General features: G+C 42.1%; 3 protein-coding genes across 3 annotated transcripts; 1 reads left to right on the top strand and 2 right to left on the bottom strand.

The window, feature by feature from the left end:
- Positions 1-891: 891 nt before the first annotated feature.
- Positions 892-9,857, bottom strand: msh2 (mutS homolog 2 (E. coli)). The gene is made up of 16 exons (XM_010736625.3): positions 9,580-9,857; positions 9,349-9,497; positions 6,807-7,091; positions 6,530-6,676; positions 6,060-6,209; positions 5,292-5,425; positions 4,549-4,748; positions 4,347-4,456; positions 4,128-4,251; positions 3,847-3,997; positions 3,660-3,757; positions 3,164-3,409; positions 2,885-3,089; positions 2,557-2,804; positions 1,674-1,849; positions 892-1,182 (listed from the first exon to the last, which is right to left on the bottom strand). Exons 1-16 carry the CDS (start codon positions 9,785-9,787, stop codon positions 1,006-1,008), a joined length of 2,808 nt encoding a protein of 935 aa, XP_010734927.3. The 5' UTR covers positions 9,788-9,857; the 3' UTR covers positions 892-1,005.
- Positions 9,858-14,347: 4,490 nt separating this feature from the next.
- On the top strand, positions 14,348-17,618 carry gch2 (GTP cyclohydrolase 2). Its single transcript, XM_019268011.2, has 6 exons — positions 14,348-14,824; positions 15,409-15,518; positions 15,730-15,785; positions 16,386-16,417; positions 16,546-16,630; positions 17,074-17,618. The coding sequence occupies exons 1-6, from the start codon at positions 14,545-14,547 to the stop codon at positions 17,201-17,203; spliced, it is 693 nt and encodes a 230-aa protein (XP_019123556.1). The 5' UTR covers positions 14,348-14,544; the 3' UTR covers positions 17,204-17,618.
- A 1,872-nt stretch (positions 17,619-19,490) lies between these two features.
- Positions 19,491-22,310, bottom strand: cript (cysteine-rich PDZ-binding protein). The gene is made up of 5 exons (XM_010736399.3): positions 22,145-22,310; positions 21,904-21,969; positions 20,589-20,643; positions 20,397-20,500; positions 19,491-19,943 (listed from the first exon to the last, which is right to left on the bottom strand). The coding sequence occupies exons 1-5, from the start codon at positions 22,158-22,160 to the stop codon at positions 19,879-19,881; spliced, it is 306 nt and encodes a 101-aa protein (XP_010734701.1). The 5' UTR covers positions 22,161-22,310; the 3' UTR covers positions 19,491-19,878.
- Between the last annotated feature and the right edge of the window lie 130 nt (positions 22,311-22,440).

Genomic DNA, 22,440 nt, shown 5'->3' with positions numbered 1-22,440 from the left:
TCTTTCATTGATAAACTGCTGTTTAGACTAAAAGCTGATGATCTTTCGAGGTTGGTAGAGCGTCCATATTAATGTACGAGTGACCTTTATTCAAAATAAGGGAAATATTAATGATTACTCAGCTGTCACGGATAGTTTGAAGATGTATTTATCCTGATTTCTAATCTCAGAACTGACTTGTTGGTTTGGTTGCAAACCGATTTCCAGAAGTTTTCTGTGTGAGGTGAAGCTGGGGAATTCCCTTCTGACTTTCATGGAGAGGCAAATCCAGTCTCTAGTTCATCACAGGGCACAAAGAGACAAACATGCACACTCATGGGCAATTTAGAGTCACCACTTAACATGTTAAGTTCATGTCTTTGGGCTGCGGGAGGAAGCCTGGAGAGTACCCAGCTGAGGTTCAAACCAGTAACCGTCTTGCTGTGTGGCGACAGAACATGTCTAGAAAATCTGCACATGAACTCGCAGTGCATCCTTTAAAACACGTTAGATTTGGGTAGAGCATGTACAAAAGGCCAAGTCCTTGCTGTAGCGACACAGGTTCGAGTCCAGCCTGTGCTGCTTTGTTGCTTGTCACCCTCTTTCCTGTCTGTCCCGTCAAATAAAAGGCAAAAAAATAACACTTCAGATTTGAATATCTCACCGTAGATGCAGTGAAATTCAGTGTGACACCCAAAGTTCAACCTACACAAGAGAATATAAAGTAGTTAAAGTAGACCAGCTCCTTTAAAACATTGTTTACATGGAACATGCCATGTTGGCCTGTAAAGTTTCACATTATGCTGCATTATGTTTGACGTGTTCGTGAGAAACAGCCATGACACAGCTCATGGCGCTCGGCTTAATTATCTATGAAACCACAACTGGGTCAAAAAAAACACAAACAGCACATCCAGGAATATTCTTTATTGAAAAACTGTACAATATAAGCGCTTTAGTGTGACTGCCTACAGTATATGAACCTTTGTTGGTCATGATGAGAACGTAAAGTCTAAAAAAAAAAAGTCAGGCTGTTTTTGCAGGAGCGCAGCGAGCGAGGATCTCTGCGATGTACGTGTTGTTTTTGCCGACGAGCTCCTGCTTCATTTTCCGGAGCGCCGACTTCACCTCTTCGTCGCTCATGGTGGCAGCAGGAAGTGACTTCACCTTCTCCAGAAAGTCCTGGATCAGGTTTTCCCCAACCTGAAGACGAGCAGTACATCGGTGTTACACATTTATCATTTCATGATGTCAAATTTAATCATCAGTCACTTTACATTCACTTAGTTGATAATAACTGCTCTCTGGTCGCTTGTGGGGAGCTGAAACACGCTGTCAACATGACAGACATCAAGTTTTTGTAGCAAACAAAGAGAAACATCATTCATCTGGAGTCGTGTTTCCAGAAACCTGCCAAATTAAGTCGCTCACGTTTCAGCTTTTGTGTCCCTCTCTCTCTCTGCCCTTTAAACGCCTCTATAATCCTCTTTGATTCTGGCATGACGACAGCCTGTTTTAATTTTTTGTTCCCTTCATACAGTCACACATCCATACATGCTTTACATTACCGACTTATCGATTGCTACACATTTTTTCTGATGTGTTCCGAGAGGAACTACAGAATCAGGTCATTATGTGTGACCGTGTTGTCTAAGTTGTGATGACAGCAGGATGCTGGAGAACTGGAGTCCTACTTGTTTGTCTGTCCGTCGTCTTTTGGCCTCGGGCTCTTCCTCCTGCTCAGACTTCTCCCCCGCAGGTTCCTGAAACTCCTCCAGCTCCTCCGCCTTCTCCTTTGCCATGGCGACCACCGCAGGCGGGAAACAAGCCAGCTCGGCAACGTGGATCCCGAAACTCTGGTCGCACACACCTGAACACACAGTTAGGGCCGGATGAGTTTTGGAGACGGACTGAATCACATTTAGTTTCACTCAGTGTAACTAAAGAAGTCTTCCAGGAAGTCACTGAAACAACATTTCTTGTTGTCATCTGTGAAGGTTCTCAGTCTCAGGAGGATAGCACAAACTGGTACACCCCAAAGACTCAGGGAAAGACCTAGACATGGCTCAACAGAGGAGGGTTAACTCATCAGGACTGGACTGTGCACGTTTAGTGACTATGCTTGTGCTTTGGACAGGTGGTTTAAAAGAGGAGTGACGGAGGCTATCTGTGTAGAAGTAGAGAAACTATCCAACAGAGGAGGAGGCCTCAGACACCACCTACCCTCCACCTATAATGCCGACCGTTCATCCCTTCCCAGGAGACTGAGCAACAGTAAACACTCGGCCTCGTGTGACTCCAGCAGCTGTCGTCCACATCAAACCCTCAGGTGACCTTATCGACTCAGACGACAGTCGTCACAACAACCGGGATCACTAAGGAACCAAGAGGAAACTATGGCCTGGTTAACGAGCCTAACTAACTACCTGGGTTTCTCCACCAGTCAAGACTTCATGGATCTACAACTAACTTTCCCGAGATTTAACAAATCTAATATTTCTTCCTTTATATTTAGTTATTAGAGGTTAGGAAATGCAGAAAAAGCAAACTTAAAGCCACACCTGGACGTGTGCTCACCTGGTTTGACTCTGTACAGCATGGTGAGGGTGTTGTGGGAAGTCAGCGCGGTGACGTGCAGGTTGCGGACGGAGGCGTGCTGCACTGCGAGCGCCGTCAGCTCGTGGAAGTGAGTGGCAAACAGACAGAAGGAGCCGATTTTGGAGGCGATGTGCTCGCTGATGGCCCACGCCAGACCAAAGCCGTCGTACGTGGACGTCCCTCTGCCGAGCTCGTCGATTATGATGAGCGAGTTCTCCGTGGCCGAGCTGGAAGGCAAACGCTGACGATGAGACGCGATGCTTGTGTATCGTCTTTAGCGCGAGCGAGCTGGTGCGCCTGTTCTTACCGCAGGATGGCAGCAGTCTCCAGCATCTCGGACATAAAGGTGGACACTCCTTTGACCTGGCTGTCTCCGGCTCCCACCCTGGCCAGGATGCTGTCGATCACGCTGAGCTCCGCCTTCTCACATGGCACAAAGCATCCGATCTGAGCCATCAGAGCGATGACGCCGACCTGCCGGATAAACGTCGATTTGCCTCCCATATTCGGTCCTGAAAACAAGACAGAGTTGTATAAAGTGTATCGCGTGTGATGGACAACATGTACACGTGGCCTCCGTTCTCACCCGTGATAATGTAGAAGCTCTTCTCTCCCTGGACGAAGGTGATGTCGTTGGGTATGAAGGCGGTGTCCGCGTCCGTCTCCATGCAGGGGTGTCTGGCCTGCTGCAGCTCCATTCGCCGGCAGCCGTCCGCCAACAGTTGGGGTCGAACGTACGGCACGGGAGCGGAGACGGACGCCACGGCGAAACTCACCACCACGTCGAGCTGCGCAATCACGTCGCTCAGCGTCTGGAGGGGATCCACGTAACCTGGAGATTGGACACGTCACATGAGTTATCACGGAGACGGGAGGCTGCAGCATGTGCCGGCTCCAAAGCGAGGATATATATATAAATAAAGAACGCCACAGTTTAAGCGGCCTTTGTTGAAGATGTGAATGAAATCAGTTGTTTAAAAGGTCACAATAGGATGAATTGCGTGTAATCAAGGAGTAACATTCTGTCAAATCGATGCCATGCTGATGAGTTACGGTGAGCTGCATGTGATCAGACTCCTCACCTGAGGCGATGTTGATGATCTCTTTGACGATGGCGTTCTGGGCCTCCTCATACTCCTCCCTGTTCTTGGTGTAATCCTCATTTAGAGCGCTCAGCTTGCTGCAGACATGTGAAAGAGAGGAGACCGTCAGCTGACGGGAAAAGGAGTGGGAGTCATCCCAGCCTGACGTTCGGTTTGTGTGACGGACCTGTTTGTGAAGCGCACTCCGTTCTTCTGAACGTCCAGCGTGGTGAAGCGCTTGTTGTTCCTCAGGGTCTTCTCCTCTTTGCAGGTGACTCTCAGGTAAAAACCCAGCATTGAATTTGACTCCAGCTTCACCGTCTTACCGGCATCCAGACCTGAAACATCATATTATTTAATAAACATCTGGATTGGTTATTACAAAACTCAGTTGTTGACGAAGACCAAGAAAGAGAGCACACATTACACCAACTTTAAAGTCTCTGCATTGGCTGCGTGTGAGATCACCTAGTTCTCTGGCTGCGCTGTTCAGCACCGCCTGCATGCTTTTTTCCAGCGCGTCCATCTTTTCTCTCAGCTCGCTCAACACTGGATCAAACGACGCCTTCACCAGGAACTCGTGGTGGTCGATCTGCAGGAAAAGAGACGAGTAATAATGTGTAAATATAATGCGCAGAGCAGAATTCTTAGGTTGTACATTTGTGCAGAAATAATTAACGAAGAGACCTGGTTCATGTCCAGAGTGGTTTCAATCATCTCCTGGTACTTAGTGAAGTCAGTCTGCAGGTCTCGGAGAGCAGAGAGGAACACCGCCTCCAACAGAACCTGGTAGCTTCCTGCAACACAGAAGACATCAAAACAGGTCGTATGAATGAATCTACTGTTAATGAACCAGTCCTGCTCAACAGAAAGGCAGCTTTGTGTGTACCTGAGTATCTCTCCAAAGCTGTGATGAGGGCGGGGATGTGGCTCACAGCCTGGTAGACTCGGTAGCAGTCCTGCAGAGTCGCCGATTGACGGTGGAACTTCTTGGCCAGGCGGTGAAGATCGGGAAACCGCCGCAGTAAGTCCTCCTGACAGGTCTGCCTGAGCTCAGAGTCGCATACAAAGCTCTCCACCAGGTCCAGCCTATTTAAAAACACACACATACACAAACATTAAAGTGCTGATAACGTCCTCATCTACTGTGAATCAAGCAAAATCAGGGACGCCCTGATCCGGGTCGCGATCAGAGTCCTTTAATATTGGGTAATCTGCTTATATGGGATCCAACGTTCTACTTATATTTACCTAAATGTTGATTAAACATGTATCAGATGCATTTAAATGAATAAATATCCAAACTCCTGGAGCTCCTTGAAGTGTTGGAGCTTCAGAAACACTCTCCGGCTTACAGAGAGAGCAGACACGTTTGATTTTTTTTTTTTGGCTTGCCGTCAAGTTACTTGAGAAGTTTTGTGTTAATTATTAACAGCAGAAAATACATTTTCACATTCACACGTGCAGGTGAGATGCTGCACTGCAGAGCCTGGCTGTCGTTGAGGTGGACAATCAGGCGAGTTTATTTAAATACAAAAAATGTGAATTTGATCTGCTTTTTTTTTTTTCCCTAGGTCGACGCTTTGAGGTATTTGTGCTAGAAATATGTAAACACTATATAAACTGTGTTACCTCTCTTCTATTTTCGTTTTGTCCATGAGCGGTTGTTTGATCCACTGGTTGACCAGCCGCTGACCCTGCGGCGTACGGCACTTGTTCAGCAGACCGGCCAACGAATGAGCTCCGGTGGTGTCGTCCGGGGATCCCTGGAGGATACAATTCAAACCGCGTGCTTCAAATACTCTAAACACGATAATGATCTCACTACAGCTGACAGCTGGGAACAAAAAAAACATCTGAACAACAAAATGATACATTTTTGATCATTATCACGTTATGTACAACACTGTGACATCCACACTCATGAAGTGTGTCAGCAGCTGCTGAAAGAAGAGGTTCACTCCCAGGTGAACGCTAACAAATAAGGTGATGGGCTCCTTCGCTTAACTTGTGAACACGTGTTCCTTTTCCTCGACTCTGACAGAACTAAAGGAGACTGGAAACGAGCTCGGCAATGCTTAACTATGACATTTTAATGTGTTTTCCAAGCCCTGTTATTCAAAGTATATTGACCTTTCGTATTCAGTGTTGGGGTGGAGCTTTGACTGGACAGGATTGTTGATAACTGGGGAACCAATGCGCAATATTATTACATGACAGAGCAGCGCACCATGAATTTGGCAGAACCAGCCATCTAGGGAGGAAGGCGTAGCATGTCGGGGATGTGACTAAAAGAGGCGTCACGTCCTTTGTCCCTACTGCTCTGATCACATACTATAAATCTTATTACTAGATCTCTATCGATCGGCAAATGATGAATTTAGGGCTCCTGTCACTGACCTGGAAGAGATTAAGGGCCCGCACAGCAGCGTTGTCCAGCCTCATGTACTGACCGAGATCCAGTGTGGTCAGACTGAAGGAGTTAAAGTTGGACTCGTCAGAGAGCAACTCGAGGAAACGCACGACTGCAGCCAAGCACGACATAGCCACCTGTGAACCAGACCACACGTTATGTAACAATAAAGACAAGTTACAATCAGGAATTTTTTACTTTATATTTTAGGATGTTGTCAACAATAAACTCTTTGGACTATTTCATGTGCGTTTTGGATACCAAGCAGCAATAACACAGATTATATAAATGTGACTGATTGGTGCATTAAAAACTATTATTCTACTATTATTCGAGCAACATTCAGGAGAGAAGCTGTTTCTTTATCTCTACAATGCCACATGAACGCAACAGCCTCTTCTCATTATTCCACACCTTTATTCGTCTAAAGCGTCAGGGGGCTCTTTGTTTTGTTCACCTGTTTGTCCAGCTCGGGCAGCGTGTTGCTGGCCACAGTCTCTCCTTTCTTGGCCCTCAGCAGCCTGTTGAGATCCTGGACCACATCCTTGCTACTAAACTCTGCTCTCTTCCTGTCAGAGACCAGCACGCCGCCACGCTGCACCACCTACGCAAAACACACAATAACACCTCCATCACACTGCGTATTCACATCTGTGTCACCCCGTGTTATTTCTTTCAGACGGAGCAGAGAGGTTTCTCTGTCATCGTGTCATATAACGTTGGCCACCGCATACCTCCCGTAGTTTATTGCCGTCTGCGTTGCCTTCGCCCTGGGCTAAGAGACACTCTTTGGGGCTGATCTGGACAAGCAGGGACTCGAGGTTGGAGAAGATCTCATTGTCTGGGAACTCGCACACTCCCATCTTTCTTTGCGCTGCGTCCACATAGCCGACCCCGACCACGCGCTGTCCGTCGGCTCCTGTAGCGTGCCGCACGGCTACAACTCCCGCACAACCCTCCGCTCCGGTTGCACCACCGAACAGGATCTCCTCAAACTGAGTCAAGTTTCCTGGAGAGGCCTGAGAGTCAAGATGGAAGACAGACAGAAATGATTGGTTTATTTAAACCTGCACCTTTAAAAGGCGATATGACCAACTTTTTTCCAATTTACACATCCAGAAGTTACAACGCTTTCATTAGGAATCATGTTTCTGGCCTTGAAGCAGATCTAAGAGCAACATTTGCCTTCTTCTAACTCTGTTTTTGGTCTCTTTATGGCCATTTACTGCATGCCATTCCCCCTCTCTCTCTCTAGGTTTCCCTCTTCATCTGCTACTATACCATAAAAAGGTTCAAAAGCCCCAAAAATCTCTTTTAAAGCTCCCTAAACCATGTTTTCTTTTGGTACACTGTTACCAGAAAATATCAATTACATACACTTTAAGCAGGAACAGTATACCATCTTTCAATTCCAGCTTCACAAACACGAGGACTTTATGCTCGTCTTTGCTATAAACAATAGTTTTCTGAAGGATTTCGAACTGATAAAGCATTTTTTAAGATTTCACCTTGAGTCCTGAGAAATGTAATAGTCCATTTCACAGCGACACAATAATTAATCAGGTAATTAGGCAAGTAACCTGCAGCTTAATTGCTAATGAAATGCCCAGTTTGAGCCAAAAGGTAATATTCATAAATACAGTATGAAATAGCCAGGACAACATTATAAAGCACCATTTAAAACATGCAACACATAGAGTACATTTGGGGCGTCGATTGGTGGCTGCACGTCAAAGGGTCTTTGAGCAACACAAGATCCTGTCAATGGTTCTTTTGTTCCATTGTCACTTACCAAAATGTGTGTGTGTTTATCTCAGGATGGTGTGATTACACCGTGATACTGTGGTTATTTGATCCTTCTCACTATAGATCATCAGTTGGTGTTTATCGTCTTGTCACCGTCATCTGATCCCAAGAATGAAAGAATTTCAGGTCAACGCGTCCGATATTTCAGTGAACCTCATCTGACAGCCGTCTGGCAGAGATTTCCATAATTAATCAAATGTAAAATGATAAAAAGAGATTACATTGTTTACAGGCAAACGTTTTGTGTCGCAGTGGTCGCAGTGGCCTTGGGTGGATTGGTGGTTCGTTCCCCGGCTCCTCCAGTCTGCATCGTGTTGTTGGTGAAGATACTGAACCCCATTGTCCTGAGTGTGTGAATGAATTAGCTACTGTCTGAAATGAGTGAATGTGAGGTGGGGTGTTAGGAGGTTTAGAGGTTGTTTATGTCATATTTCTTAAATAGGGTTTAGTGTAATATTGGATAACGTTACGTTATGATGCTGCATCGCGATGTTGAGTTACCACGGCCAGTGAGGTATGCAAAGTTATGTGAAAGTTTAATGTTATCTTTGTTTCAGTGAATGTCCAGCAAGAGAATGAAGTATACCATGCGAGACATTTTGTGTTTAATCTCTATGAAAATGCTTTATATCACACGACACTCAATATTGATTTGTATATATTAATTTATGTAGTTCTCACAACATGACTGACCACACCGATGTGCAAATAAATGCCTGTGCTAAAAGGAACACTTTGTGTTTGTGATTTAAACTGATGGGGTGACAGATCAGGTTTATTATCAGCTACTCGTCTTCAGTTTCTGACATCAATAGATAGATAGATAGATAGATAGATAGATAGATAGATAGATAGATTACTGATCCGAAGGAAATTATTCCGAAGTATTCTGTAAACGTTGTCCCTTGTGTGTATTTGTAAACTAAGCGTAGAAATAAATTCATCTTTGTGGTGCAAACTTTGTTACAATTGAAGATAGATGGGAGTGGCTGGGCCTCAGGAGGTGGAGCGGGGGATCCACTAATCAGATGATCGATGGGTCCATCCCCAGCTCCTCCAGTCTGCATGTCGAAGTGTCTTTGGGCAAGATACTGAACCCCCAATTCCTCCCTGTAAGTCACTTTGGTTAAAAGCACCAGCTAAATGACTAAATGTAAGTGTAAGATGATGACGATGCTAATGTAACGGTCACTAGAACACATGTACTGCAGAACTGTGCCGTTATTCTCTATATCAGCACGCATAGAACCCCTCTCGTCCAATCAGATTACTCGGTGGCAATATAACGGTCTCCATGCCGTTATTCTCTATATCAGCACTCATGGAACCCCTCTCGTTCAATCAGATTACTCGGTCGGCGCTAACCCTTAGTAATGTACTTTGCAGTGGACGACTGCCACAATAAAAGCACGTCAACAACATGAGGCTCATCTACATTCATACAAAAGAGGTAGATGACGAACACAGTACCTTGAACTCGACCTTCCAGTCGTGTTCCTTGCTGCTCTTGCTGTGGTTCTTGTACACTTCCACTCTGTACTGCCTCACCAGCAGCAAGTCTTTGACAAAGGCCTCAAAGTTCAGCTTGCTCAGCACCACGCTCTCCAGCTTACGACTCCCTGTAGACAACAGATTAACATTTAGAGACAGCCTGTGCGTTCACTACATGTCCTGCAGCTACTCGGCTAGCTTAGACATTACCTGAGCCCAAATACTTGATGACCCCGTTAGTCTTGAAAACCTCCTTCGCGGCGAAAATGGCGTCTTTCCCGTGAGCCGTGTAGTAGTCGTTGCGGTCGAATATCCTGAAAGTCGTGTCCGGCTTCTCCGGCATGGAGAAGATGAAGTTTAGAAAGCCGTGCTCGGCTGCACTGTCCATGGACAGGTTCTGTTTCGGCTGCACCGCCATGCTGGAATCTCCCGCCACCACTGCAGCCAAACAGGAAACTACGTCATTCTTCTCACCCCCTCTTCTTCTTTGTGTCTGTTTGCGGCTTACCAACGTTAAAAGGCGTCTACCGCCACCTACTGGATAAAAGAATAATAAAATATAAATAAATAAATAATAATAATAATAATAATAATTATATATATATAAAAGTTTGGGGTCATTTTCGAAAATGTCAATGTTTTTCCAGAAAATATACAAGAAATTAGTTTAAATAGGACATATTGCAAAATGAATAGGAAATATAGCCACTGACAAGGTTAGAAATAATGATTTTTACATTTTAAATTGAAATAATAATTGTATAAAATCAAATAATCCTCAATTTGCAGCAATTAAAGCCCTGCAGACCGTTTTCATTCTACTCAATTTGTGAAGGTAACCATGAAGAGATTTCCTCCAATGCTTCCTGAAGCACCTACCACAAGTTGGATTGGCTTGAAGGGCCCTTCTTGCTTACCGTATCGTCAAGCTGCTCCCACAACAGCTCAATAGAGTTTCGATCTGGTGACTGTGCTGGCCACTCCATTACAGACAGAATACCAGCTGACTGCTTCTTCCCTAAATAGTTATTGCACCCACAGGGTGAAATTGGCTCCAATCAAGTGCCATCCACTGAGTATGGCATGGCATTGCAGAATGGAGTGATAGCCTTACTTCATCAAGTCTCCCATTTTACTACCACCAAAGCACCCCCAGATCATCACATTGCCTCCACCATGCTTGACAGATCGCATCGCATTAAGCACTCCTCCAGCATCTTTTCATTTGGTCTGCGTCTCACAAATGTTCTCCTTTGTGATCCAAACACCTAAAACTTAGATTTGTCTGTCCTTTTTTCCCTTCTGTCCGGTGTCTGTGTTTTTTTGCCCATCTTAATGTTTTCTTTTTATTGGCCAGTCTGAAATATGGCTTTTTCTTTGCCACTCTGCCTAGAAAGGCCAGCATCCACTTCACTTCACTTCATCCGCATCACTTGTGTTTTGCAGGAACTATTTAATGAAGCTGCCAGTTGAGGATCTATGAGGCTGTCTGTTTCTCAGACTAGATACTCTAATTGTACTTGTCCTCTTGTTCAGTTGTGCACCGGGATCTAACACTCCTCTTTCTGTCCTGGTTAGAGCCAGTTTGCACTGCTCTGTGACATGAATAGTACACAGCATTGTACGAGATCTTCAGTTTATTGGCAATGTCTCGCATGGAGATTTCTCAGAACAAGAATAGACCGACACGCTTTAGAAGAAAGTTCTTTGTTTCTGGCCATTTTGAGCCTGTAATGGAGCCCACAATTGCTGATGCTCCAGACACTCACTTAGTCTAAAGAAGGCCAGTTTTATTGTTTCTCTAATCAGCACAACACTTTTCAGCTATGCTACCATGATTGAAAAAGGTGTTTCTAATCACCAGTTAGCAATTTTAAATGATGAATTTGATGTTGTGTTTGAATTTGCAAACACAACATGCAATTGGAACAACAGGAGTGATGGTTGCTGATAATGGGCCTCTGTACACCTATGTAGATATTCCATTACAAATCGGTTGTTTCAGGCTACAATAGTCATTTACAATATTTACAATGTCTCAAATGTATTTCTCATCAATTTACTTATTTTCGTGGACAAAAAAATTGCTTTTCTTTTGAAAACATGGCATTTTCTAAGTGACCCCAAACTTTTGAACGGTAGTGTATATAAATAATATAATTATTCATATTAAGTTCCACTGTGTAAGATTGGGGGCCACTGTTTTCAGAATAAGGCAGACATGGAAAATAATATTCATATCTATGATTTCATACATGTACAACACTACACAAAAGGCAAGAGTGAGGTGAGGAGATTGCAATACGACGACACCACTAGATGTGACTAAATCCTACACTCTGGTCCTTTAAATTTGAGGCTTTTGTAAAACAGGGGCAACAGAGGATCCATCTTCTTAGCAAACTACATTTATTTTCCACTTGTTACGGGAAATTTAAAGAAAAACCCTTAAATAAGAAGGATTGGATTCAAAGTATCAAAGTTTAAGTTGAATTTATTGTTCTTGTACAAGAAGGAGTGTTTCACAGTGCAACATACTAAAGGAGTTACAGAAAAAAGGCTAAAAACATATTTTTTTAAACTTTAAAAACATCTAAATAGCTGTGTAACCCTGATTTTTATAACACCACCATCTTCTGTAATTTTTAGCAATCTTTTATCGAGAGTGTCCTACTTGCCCACGCAGTTTTTGTGTTGAACCTCGCCCATCCTTCCTTTTCGACTGTTTTTTTGATTGTGGTACTAACACCTGATACAAATGAACTAGTTTACCTGTAAAATTATATAACAGGTAAATAACAGGTTTCAAGTAGTTTGGAACAACTTTCCAAGTCTTTTGTTGTCCCTGTCCCAACTTAGGTGTTGCAGACATCAAATTCAAGAACAAGTATCGTGTCTTTGTACTGTATTCAAATGAACACACATCAGAAAGGTCCTCATGTTTTACACAGCGTCCTAACTATTCTGGAATAAAGTTTAACAAGGAACAGCAGGAAACCAAACATGTATAACCAGGTAGAAGAAGAATTATACTGAACAGCTGTCTGAACAGGTATTATATATCTACAGAATGTGAGTGTGTTTGTCCAAGATAAAACAAATAAAATAAAAAAACAGAAGTTGTTCTGTTTGTTGATTGAACAGTAAAGAGTGAAGGTAATTATACAGCTCCATGTGAGAATATGTGACATGTCTGCTCCTTTATTTCCAGGAAGACATGTGGCCATTGATTTTCTAAGAAAACTGCATGACTAATGTCATCATCTACAGCCCATTACACACACATGTCCTGTGTTTTTTGAACAAGAGACACTTTTTTTGTTTCATTGTCAACTACCAAGATGTGTGTGTGTGTGTGTAGGAGTGTGCTTGGTTAATCTCAGGATGGTGTGACTACACTGTGATACTGTGGTTATTTGATCATATGTGTTTTGTTTTGTTTTTATTCTCTAATAATGGATATCTTGTCATCTGATCCCAGGAATAAAAGAATTTCAACACTACTTCAGTGAATCCAATGCATGTGTCCTTGGGGAAGAGACTAAACCTCACTGTTTGATGTGGGAATGAATTAAATGTGGACCAATGTGCAGTTGGCACCTTGCATGGTAGCGAGGCCCTCAATGTATGAATGGTTGAATGAAGGTCATGTGAAAGAAAAGCTACATAAAAGTCCTTTACTCTCGCAGGATGAACACTGGAACTGAATACACAAGTAAAGACAGGCCAACAAGACCCAGGTGAAACTAATCAGGCTGGCAGAGATAATCGGAAGTGGTGGGAAACACATGAAAAGGCAGGAAGTTAAGTAACACATGACACAAAGGAACACCAAAAGAGAAAAAAACAAAACCATGACAATTTACCACGACTTCCGGAGTGTGACTGAGTGAAAGAGACTGCAGCTTGATTAATCACAACATAATTATTTAATGTTTCATTTTGATACATTAAGAAAATTACCCACTGTGAAATTATATAAAGGCTTTGATTTATTGCAAAACAACAGTAAATTACAGTGTTGGCTGATATATACAGGATATTTCAGTTATAAACACAGTGAAGTATTCAGTACACCGCAGTATTTAACAGAGGAGTAACATTAAGTAAAAATGACTGTTTTGGCTGATGACACATAAAGTTGGAAAAAAAAATTTGTACTTCTTCTCATGAAATGATTGTGACACTGTGATTTGTTCTTGATAGATAAAGTGTCTTTATCAGTCTTAAAAAATTGGAATAAAAAGAGGAATGTGAAAACTAAATTATTCCAACTTTATGGGCAACAGTGTACATTCAGGGTGTTTCACTGTTAGTTTTAGAGTTTACAGTCTTTTACCGTCATTGTTTGGCAGTTTTTCCACTGTAAGATCTACAGACAATTTTTACAGTGCATGAAAAAACCAGCAGGGCAGTAAATTAAAAGTAAGTACAGCAGGCCTATTTGTGCAAAAATTACAGTGTTGTCTGATATATGAATTACGGTATATTTCTGTTATACACAGAGTTAAACATAGTGCAGTATTTAACATTTTTCTGAAAAAAGTTTCTGTTTTGGCTGATATACATTTACAGTGTTTCACTGTTATAAAAACTGTCATGTCAGTTTTTCCATTGACATTTTTTTTTACAGTGCATGAAATCTGTGCGGACATCATGCAAATAATCACAGTGCATTGTGTCATTTTAATCTATTGTCAGAGCATTTAATGTGGATATATGGCTTCTTCTTCTTCTTCTTCACACGCAGCTGTGAGGTCGGATTAAAGGGAGTTCAATTTCCTTTAAATAACAGACCATAACAGACATAACTGGATAACAATCATGCCTGAGCTCCACGTGAAGTCATGAGTCTGTGAGCTTTGTGTCGTTTCTGCTGAAGTAGCATCAGAACTAATGAACGGAGACGGATGATGATACAGTTCGTGTCAAGTGATGAGCTGAAGAAAATTCGGTTGTATGACCTGCTCGCTTTGGGAGGCTGACATTTAAGTCTGCTGATGAAATTAAGCGTTGACGCAGGCGCACCTTGACTAATAGGAAACCGATGCGCACACGGCACCGGGTGAGGGCTTTATAAACGCGCTGGGTACCGGGATCAGGAGTAGTCCACCAGACCTCCAACAGAGACCATCTCATCTTCTCAGCGTCCAGACTCCAAAAAAACAAAAAAACATGAACGGCCACTGCAACGACACCGTGGAGGAGTGCCACTGCAACAACGGCTTCAGCGACCTCATCATAGACACCAAGAAGTCCGCCGTGCACCGCAAACACGAGACGTCCCGCAAAGAAGCCGAGGACAAATCCCGCTTACCTGCGATCGAAGCCGCCTACACGAGCATCCTCCGGGAGCTCGGAGAGGACACGGACCGGCAGGGGCTGTTGCGCACGCCGCTGCGCGCTGCCAAAGCCATGCAGTTCCTCACCAAGGGCTACCATGAGACCGTGGACGGTGAGTCAACAGGTCCTCTCTCTGTGGGGGACACTCTGGTGTTATTAGGGCTCGTCTTTCTCTGATCTGATTGAAAAGCAGAAACCTTAATTAGACTAATTAATCTTATAGGTGTTATGTATCAGAGAGGTGTTGATGCAACTTTAAACAGCTGTAGTTGGTGGTTTCTAACAGGTTTGCTCCTCTATATAGGTTAGATATGAACACCTTTATATGATTCAGGCACTTAGGGGGATTCCTGAATCCGTTTACAGCAGCTATAAAAGATGTCATGAGTTTAGAGCTGCAGCAATTAGTCGATTAATCAATTAGTCAGTAAAGTGGCAACAGTTGATTGTTTCCTAGCTTCACAAGTGTGAAGATTTCTTTGCCTTTCACGATCATACTCTATATTAAGTACATTTTATCCCACTAAGACCTCAGTAATAAACATAAAGTAGAATTGATACCTTTGATGGTGTCAACAAAAACTGAAACATTATAAGCTTGGTAAAAGCTGCTGTAACACTTTCTTATACTTTCAAACTACCTTATGGGCTTATTTCTTAAAATATATGTATTTATGTGTGTGTTTCTTCTCCCAGACATCTTAAACAATGCCATATTTGATGAGGACCATGACGAGATGGTGATTGTGAAGGACATAGACGTGTTTTCACTGTGTGAACATCATCTGGTGCCATTTTTTGGCAAGGTATGTGTGTGTGTGTCAACCAAAAATTATTTTAAGTTTATGATTGATATTATAAAAGTTACACATCCGTTCTGAAGACAAACAACTGAGCTCAAACACTCTTTGTGCATGTGGATGTCACTGTCCTGTCTGTGTGTGTGTTTCTAATCACTGATTGCTAATATTTACAATCCTTTGCTCTGATTGTGTGACCTCTGTGATCTCTCTGCAGGTTCACATCGGGTATATTCCCAACAAAAAAGTGGTGGGACTCAGCAAGCTGGCAAGGTAACACACACTCACACACACACACACACACACACACACACACACACACACACACACACACACACACACACACACACACACACACACGCACACACACAAATCATACCCTCCTGCTACCACTGTGGCTGTATGTTTCTGGTGTTAGTACCGGGTGGCTGCGTTCTTCTGTTATCTCAGTGCATTGACCTGGAGGCTTAAGTCTAAGCCCAGTGGCCATCATCTAGTCCCCTCATCAAGCACACTCACAGACACAAATCTAAACTCTATCCGCTCTCGAGCCATGAGAAAATCCCTTCGGACCTGTGGGAATCAGCAGTTATTATCACAGCCTGATAATCTGTCTGTCTCCTTCTCTCCCCCTTTTTCCTAAAATATCACACCGTCTCTGAACATACAAACCCCAGAATAACAGTAACAGTCAGACAGTCAGACAAATTTTTCTGTGGTTGAATCTTGCATGACAGATTCAAAGAGGTCTGTAGGGTGAATCATTCACAGATGAAGGGTCTGTATGGCCAGAGTAGAGGCCAGGGGTCCGATGGCCAATGGTGTGATCTGTAATCAGTCCTCTCCACTTTGCTTATGTTCTGGTTTCTGCAGGATTGTGGAGATCTTCAGCCGGAGGCTTCAGGGTAAGCGGCTAAGGAAATAATGCAATATTAACAGACTGTTTTCTTCTTGTTACCACAATAATCTTAATAGAATCTGCTATAATCATGTTTATAAGTGTGTCATTATTTTTATTTATTTCGTCTTTCAGTTCAAGAGCGTCTGACCAAGCAGATCGCCCTGGGAATATCAGAGGCTCTGCAGCCAAAAGGTGTAGCTGTGGTTATTGAAGCAGCGTAAGTACATACACACACACACACACACACACACACACGCACACACCACATTAATCATGATCATCTGTATAAGTTAAAGCCACTCTTTAACAGAAAGTGCATCTACACGCCTATTCACTTATTTGAATGTTCCTCGTTGCTCATATCATACTCAAACAGACAAATATCAGCAACCCAGGCTTGACTCCAGGGTCTCCAGCTGTCATGATACAATAAAGCAAAAAAAATGATATGATAGTAGTGGCTAATGTGCTCACATCTTTCTAACTCCACACCGACAGAAGTTGTAGTCTTCAGCCCTTCTTTCACATACATCTGTAAACGAAATGACTTTTGATGTGTAAAATTAGTGGCGTTCCCCTTTAAACATGTTCTACAAATCAAAGCATGTTAACCTTTGCGCTGCAAATCTGAGCCATGTGTGTATATGTGTATGTTTGCAGGCACATGTGTATGGTCATGCGTGGCGTCCAGAAGATGAACAGCCGCACAGTGACGAGCACCATGTTGGGAGTTTACCTAGAGGATCCCAAAACCCGGGAGGAGTTCCTGACTCTTTCGCAGCACGCCTAACAAACACCATTCATTCCCGAGCCTCCATAATCAGCAGCACACAGACAGCTCTAGAGTTACCGGTGGGTCTGCATATGATGCCAATCCAAGCCAACTCTGGGGCTCATTTCAGGGCTAAACAGAGTTCAGTCCTGCTGCAGAAAGTGAAATCACTGTGAACATAATAGGAAATACAAGACTCTACCACATTCTTGGTGCCTTTGGTAGATATTTCATAATCGTACATGGCAATATTGTTGTTTTAAAGTATGAAACTTAAGTGCAATGTTGTATTGTGACAATATTTCTTTTTTTTTAATGGGAAATTCAATGGTGCTCTTACACCTTTCCCTGCTTTTATTATTTAGAATCAAACAATTTAAAATAATTTAACAAACTGTGTCATTTATAAATGCATTTATAAAGTCTTTGTAATATATTGTGTTTTGAAAGATACAATTTAAATGATTATATCTGTAATGCAAAGAGCAGAATAGATGTGTGGTTTTATCAATGATGACTATAGCACGTATTTTGAAAATTCTTTGCTTAAATAAAAAAAAAAGTTGTGAAACTTACTTTGTGTATGTCGATAACTGTGTGTGTTTGTGGTATTAATGACATTAACTGTACTTTATAGTACACAGTATTAACTTAATATATCGAACTGCTGGTAAGACTTTGCAGCCTTACTAGCAGCAGAGGTAAAGTGACAAATATCCAAATATTACTAGCCCATTTTTGGGTGAGCTAAATATGCAAGAGTAGTCTCACATGTCAGCATTTATAACCACTGAGAGTATAAAGAATGGACAGTGTATGTGTGACATCACCTACTGGTTTCCAAAGAGATGTTTTGAAGTCGCCATATTGGCTGTCCCACTTCTACCTACTTCTGTGGATAATCAGTAGAGCTGAGACAGGCTGAATGACAATTGGGATGCTCAAATACACCCGCCTGTTACAGCACCAACCTGTCAATCGTCTGCATCATTTTTTATATAATTTGAACAGGTGAGTTATATAAAAATTCAGACTCAGTACAGTTGTCATGAACGGAGAAATTATCTATAGAGACCAAAACTGTTTTTTGTACAAGGCTGTAAACATGTAATAGTCAACTATGTAGTAGTAGTGTGTATGTGTGTGTGTGTGTGTAGTGTATAATCAGTGCCTCAGATGGCCAGGCTGGGACACTCTGGTTTTTGTACCAGGCTGTAAACATGTTTATTTCTGCTGTGAAGTTGGACATTTTAACATGGAGGCTTATAGAGACTGCCTCGTTCTGTATCCAGCCCAAGTGGATGTTTGAGGAACTGCAGTTTTTAGCACATCTGCATTGGCTTCATCACACTGGATGGAAAACCAATTCTCCAGGCATCGCTACACTACTGGCTATTAGCTATAAGTATTTGGTCATGAAGAAAAAGTATTGAACAAATATAAAAAATGTACCCAATGATAGTCAAGGGATCACCAAAAGTCTAAGGCGATATATCATCTGGGGAACATGAACATCTGTATCAAATTTTGTGCCAATCCAACTAGTAATTGTTGACCTCTATATCACCGCACACGTAAAAACTTTGACCTTCTGGTGACGTTGGAGGAATAGTCAGGGGTTCAGTATGCCTCATCCTCAGGTGATCATGAATCCATAAGTTGTTTTTTTTGATAGACTAACAATGCTATCACTAAAAAGTCAGTATACAAACTAAATCTGCATACTTAGTACAAAAAGGTACATTTATTTCTCCAGACAAAATGGAATATATATTGTGTATAGTACATTATTTATTAGCATGGACTTGGGAGTTGGACACAGCTATTACATTGATTTGGCATGACTGGCTGTGTAACAGGTATAAACTGGAAACTTATACTGATGTTCCTGAATGCACCACAACACAGATTAACAGAAGCATAAGGGGTGAGGATGATTTAACAACCTTTACAGAGACGTTAGCATCTGACTCATTTGCTGCATCCAAACATCACCTACTATGACGCTGGAGCTGTTTTTTGGGGTGTGGTACAACAGCATAAATCAATAATGTGGCAGAAAAAACGAGGTCAAAGGCCTGAGGGAAGGCAAGGCCTTTAAATATCAAAGGGAGGAGCCTGTCGTCAGACAGCCTGTGAACTATAACCTCTATCTCTGACAGCAATAGGGGGGGTGGCAGTTTCCAAATATGATTACGTAAGGGTAAACCAATTATTAGAGGCATACAGGACAAACATGGGTATGTTGTGCGTAAGAGGCTGAAATGTGTGGCCTCAGGCAGCGGTACAAATGAATCCTATCAAATGTCCTCGTATAGAATGCTTTAATTCACTCAAAAATGCAACACTTGATATATTACATACAGAAATAAACTTTTCAAAAGCAAAGAATCAAGTCAAAACTATTGAATTTAAAATATACAAAAAAAAAATCTAGAAGCTGTGAGTTGGTGGTGTGGTTTAGAGACAACGGTGCTTCCCTGTTTACGGCCACTGTAATAGTTCCAGCAGCATTATAGGATATTATATAATAAGAGGGCAAAGCCACCTCCAAGTCCCCCTCTTTCACACAGGTGGGAAGGATTACAATATAGAGTAAAGCTGTCGACAACAGGACGTTGTGACAAGATGACAAACATGCACCATCTGTCTCATTCTCACACTCGTAGAACTGTTTTCTGATCAGCTCGCTGTCACACAGACGTCTGCTTGTAGTTCTTGGTGTCCAAAACTTTCTTTCCGCACATCGCACAGATTCCTGGAGACACAAAAAGGGGAGGAGAGAAGAGCAACGTCACATCTTGTATTAGGTATGTGAGTGTAAACAACCATACCGGTGAATTTGCAGGCTTGAAGTTAAAGTTTTCCGTCATTCTGTGAACAACTGTAATCCTCAGCAGTGTGGTTTGTAAACTGAGGTCGTTAAATTCATCAGTACAATAAAGCAAAATGTCGATAGTGAGGTCTTTCCAGTTTGAAGCATACACTGTGAATATAAACACATTCAGAGCTGTTGCCAAAGCGCAGGTTTTTTCCATTAATTTGAGTGCAGGTAGTGCGTTTTGACTGTGGAGGTGCACGCTGCAGTGACCTGCAGCCCGAGAAGTTGAGCAGAATTCAACTTTTGGAAAAACACAGCCCGATGTCACGCTGCAGCTACTAATCATACAATCAGCGAAACACATCAGCTCAGTATGGAGCAAGTGAATACCTTTCTTGTACGCGCAGCCCTGACAGTAGTGTGATCCAGACTGATGAACCGAGCTCTTGCAGATCCTGCAGGTAGCAAAGCCCGTCTTGCTGTAGGGGTCAAACCTGAGACAGAGATGCGCCAAAATGTTTTACAAGTCATGCTCTAGCAATCAAATAACATTCTTATTTAAAGTCTTAGTGAGATACTCACCTGGCTTTCTTGGAAGTCAGGATCTTGTTTTCATTTAGCTTACGTCCACCACCCTCTGAGAGACAAAAGAGCAGCATTAAACATCATCATCTCAGTAATAACGTTGTCATAAATAAAAGAAAAGCAGAAATGACAAACAATATAAAAGTTGATTTAATCCAGAAATGAAGAGAGGTGTCTGATGTGACTAATAAACTCAATGTGCTTCCTCTATATAAAGCCAACTTGTTTGTCAAAACCATCTGCATTGAGTTTTTTAGTACTATTACATAAATGTTACTGCTTCACATTAAGTTTGCGAGTTAATTTACATTAAACCTATGTAATTCAAATGGATGGAAAAACATTTTATTGAGTGTAAATCTGTTAAACATCCAGAGACAAAGCAAAGCAGTTGAGATGTTACAAATAAATGAAACTATAGAGTCTATAGGACTTGGTTAGGGTATATAATCCGATGTACAAACACTTTAAATGTGATCTCTTGATAAAAAGCCATTTTACAAGAGGTAGCACAACCTTTTATATTGTTTCTTTTTAAAGAGTTTTCAGGCCTAAAACTTCACAACACATCAGAGAGCATAGCATTACCACCACCATCTGTAAACATACGTCTCACTAATGCACGTTACTAACTAAACTTCTTCCCCGGAGTTTCTGTGCTCTCTTGTCCAGCAGGTTCTCGTGGATCGGGGCTGCTGCTGTGATCCTGCACGACGTCCACTACACATATTATTACTGTCATTATTGCTGCCATATCTCCATTACAGTTTGTAGCTAGTTGATGATTTGCTGCCGCTGCTGTGCATCGGTGTATCTCTATCTCTATCACAGGTTCCACTGCTACTGTAATCATTTTATCATTTATTGTAATTCATTGTAATTGTACAGTATGTTTGTGTTGATTTGTTCTGTACACGTGACATCTATTGGTCTGTCCTCTGTGGCTCTTCCTGAGGTTTCTTCCACATTTTCTCCCTGTTAAAAGTTTTGTGGGCAGGTTTTTCCTCACTCGAACCGAGGGTCTAAGGACAGAGGGTGTCACTCCCTGTACAGATTGTAAAGCTCTCAGAGGCAAATGTACTTTGTGACTTACAAATAAAATCTGATTTGATTTAAACAAAACAGGAGTTCTCAATGATTTGAATCCTGTTTTATATCATTAGAGAGCTTAGATTACAAAGGCTTTCCCATTCTGTGTTTGTTTTATATTATATATGTTTAATGTTGTAGCTATACGTGTGTTTATATAAAGTTTATTCCCAATATTTACCGACAGAAACATGTTTACATGTTCAGTGCATTGACAGCTCACCTGTTGTATTCCGTGCTCCATCCTTCCAGGTGTCAGGTGTGATGACTTTACCGAGCTTCTTCTCGCCTGAAACAATAAATAATATGATATGTTAGGATATATATTTATATAATATAATAATATGGTTATTTAATGAGGACAAACAGTTAGCAACACGACGTTAGCTTTCCAATAAACTCCATTTTACGCTCATGTATGTCAGATCTGAAGTTAGGAAACATCCGAACAGTGTGACACGTACACTTCTCACAAACCATCTTTCCTCTTGTCGTTGGATTAAACTGAAACTTTTTAACAGCTGCGCAAAATAAAAACAAAAACGTCAGCTAGCTCTTAGCTTGCTCGGTTAATGTTTGTAAACTTCCGGTCGCTAACTCGCTATGACGCTCAGCCTCTCTCTTTCTGATTGGTTAAAGCGATGTAAATCCCCGGTTTTTATTGGCTCATACTACCGTCCGTCACAGAAGGTCCCAGTCCCTGACTTCACTGACCTCCTGTGATTGGTTAGAAAGATGCCTTTAACTAAAACCTGTAAAG

Source organism: Larimichthys crocea, chromosome XVI, assembly GCF_000972845.2.
Source record: "Larimichthys crocea isolate SSNF chromosome XVI, L_crocea_2.0, whole genome shotgun sequence".
NCBI classification, from domain to species: domain Eukaryota; kingdom Metazoa; phylum Chordata; class Actinopteri; family Sciaenidae; genus Larimichthys; species Larimichthys crocea.
Note: the sequence above shows the minus strand (reverse complement) of the source record. Positions and strands in the feature narration are given on the sequence as shown.

What these genes read in the sequence shown, in the direction of transcription:
- msh2 (XM_010736625.3), bottom strand. Translation starts at nt 9,787, where the DNA reads ATGGCGGTGCAGCCGAAACAGAACCTGTCCATGGACAGTGCAGCCGAG. An exon ending in AAAACGAAAATAGAAGAGAG is followed by an intron (nt 4,749 to 5,291) that starts GTAACACAGTTT and finishes GTTTTTAAATAG; the next exon opens with GCTGGACCTGGTGGAGAGCT. An exon ending in GCTGTACAGAGTCAAACCAG is followed by an intron (nt 1,850 to 2,556) that starts GTGAGCACACGT and finishes CTGTGTGTTCAG; the next exon opens with GTGTGTGCGACCAGAGTTTC.
- gch2 (XM_019268011.2), top strand. Translation starts at nt 14,545, where the DNA reads ATGAACGGCCACTGCAACGACACCGTGGAGGAGTGCCACTGCAACAAC. An exon ending in TGGTGCCATTTTTTGGCAAG is followed by an intron (nt 15,519 to 15,729) that starts GTATGTGTGTGT and finishes ATCTCTCTGCAG; the next exon opens with GTTCACATCGGGTATATTCC. An exon ending in GGACTCAGCAAGCTGGCAAG is followed by an intron (nt 15,786 to 16,385) that starts GTAACACACACT and finishes TGGTTTCTGCAG; the next exon opens with GATTGTGGAGATCTTCAGCC.
- cript (XM_010736399.3), bottom strand. An exon ending in TGGAGCACGGAATACAACAG is followed by an intron (nt 20,644 to 21,903) that starts GTGAGCTGTCAA and finishes TTTGTCTCTCAG; the next exon opens with AGGGTGGTGGACGTAAGCTA. An exon ending in CTGACTTCCAAGAAAGCCAG is followed by an intron (nt 20,501 to 20,588) that starts GTGAGTATCTCA and finishes TCTCTGTCTCAG; the next exon opens with GTTTGACCCCTACAGCAAGA.